The sequence below is a fragment of the Ipomoea nil genome, unplaced genomic scaffold (assembly GCF_001879475.1).
Source record: "Ipomoea nil cultivar Tokyo-kokei standard unplaced genomic scaffold, Asagao_1.1 scaffold3199, whole genome shotgun sequence".
NCBI lineage: Eukaryota > Viridiplantae > Streptophyta > Magnoliopsida > Solanales > Convolvulaceae > Ipomoea > Ipomoea nil.
This window is the reverse complement of record NW_017619627.1, coordinates 389,926-391,244: the sequence shown is the minus strand read 5'-3', so window position 1 is coordinate 391,244 and position 1,319 is coordinate 389,926. Positions and strand designations below refer to the sequence as shown.

General features: G+C 56.9%; 1 protein-coding gene across 1 annotated transcript; it reads left to right on the top strand.

Annotated features, from left to right (window-relative positions):
- Positions 1-700: 700 nt before the first annotated feature.
- LOC109168423 (classical arabinogalactan protein 9-like) lies at positions 701-1,119 on the top strand. The gene is made up of 2 exons (XM_019317448.1): positions 701-743; positions 818-1,119. The coding sequence occupies exons 1-2, from the start codon at positions 701-703 to the stop codon at positions 1,117-1,119; spliced, it is 345 nt and encodes a 114-aa protein (XP_019172993.1).
- Positions 1,120-1,319: the final 200 nt, after the last annotated feature.

Genomic DNA, 1,319 nt, shown 5'->3' with positions numbered 1-1,319 from the left:
GGGCGGCTACTCCTTTGAGTCCGACCCCACTTACGACAGTGGCGGCCCTTCCAGACAGTCTCCGACGGCCGATGGGAAAGTTTGACCCCATATCCCGTCCGGCGGGGTCCCCGTCTTTGATTACTGAGGCAGACCTCGAGATGGTCCGCTTCCTTCTAGGCCCATCGGCCACCGTTCTTCCACCGGAAAGCCGGTCGATTTACGACCCGCCGGAGGGTTGTGTCGGCGCCCATCTGCACTCGGTGGCATTTGGCTTTCGAGTGCCACCTTCTCCATTTCTTTCCCTCTTTTTTCGTCATTACAACTTGGTCCCGGGTCAACTCGTACCCAACTCACACCGCCTCCTTGTCTGTTTCGTCATTCTCTGTCACTGGTGGCTTTGTGAGCCCGACCTGGATCTCTTCAGGTGTTTGTTCACAGTGAACAAGGTTGGCTCACATTCCCCGGGGTTCGTCCAAATTTCAGCCCGACCTGGGCGTCAACTTTTTGAGGGTTTTCCAGATTCCATAAAGGACTGGAAGCCCTATTTTTTCTTTGTTCATCCTTCCTTCTCAACCTTCACCTTCCCAACCATGTGGCTGGCTGCTCTCTTCAAACCCTGCTCCCGGCGCGTTGTCTTCACCCCGGACGCGATCCAGGGCGCCGAGTTCTTGAAGAGCATGGGCCCTATTCCGCCAAGCATTGGTCCTGAGTGCGGGCCATGGCGAAATGGGGTCTCCTGCCTACTGGGGCGGCCACCACAGGTAGCCTTTCGCAACTCCATCTCTTTCCTCGCTTCTTTTCTCTGTCCAGATGCTAACTCTTCCAATCTGTGCAGGTTCCTACGACTCCGACCCCACGAGTTCGGACGAAGCTGAAGCTCCGACCCCAGCCATAGCCGACCGTGCTGAGAAGATGAGGCGTCGACTGATGCAGCGCTTGTCTGGCACCCCAGCAGCTTCCGCCTCTCTTCCTTCTCCAGCTCTCCGGGCGACTCCGACTCCACCAAGGAACGTTGTGGACTTGTCGCCTTCTCCTACTACTTCTCCTTCCAGGCTTCCGCCTCCGGCCCCAACGGAGAACCCAAGCTCCAAGCGCCCGCTGGAGCAGTCGGATGCACCTCAGCCGAAGAAAATCTAGCTGAACTTGGAGCTCGAGGAGGACGCTCAGATATGGCAGGGCGACTACTCGGTTCAGAAATGGGCCGAGCACGTTCTCCTTCCCAAGGATTTGGAGGCGGCAAACAAGATGCAGGATGAGTACATCCTGGAGGCTTCTCTGCGCCAGCCCTACCGGGTAAGCTCTCATCGTCTTTTACCTTTTGACTTCACTTTTTACTC

What these genes read in the sequence shown, in the direction of transcription:
- LOC109168423 (XM_019317448.1), top strand. Translation starts at nt 701, where the DNA reads ATGGCGAAATGGGGTCTCCTGCCTACTGGGGCGGCCACCACAG. An exon ending in TACTGGGGCGGCCACCACAG is followed by an intron (nt 744 to 817) that starts GTAGCCTTTCGC and finishes CAATCTGTGCAG; the next exon opens with GTTCCTACGACTCCGACCCC.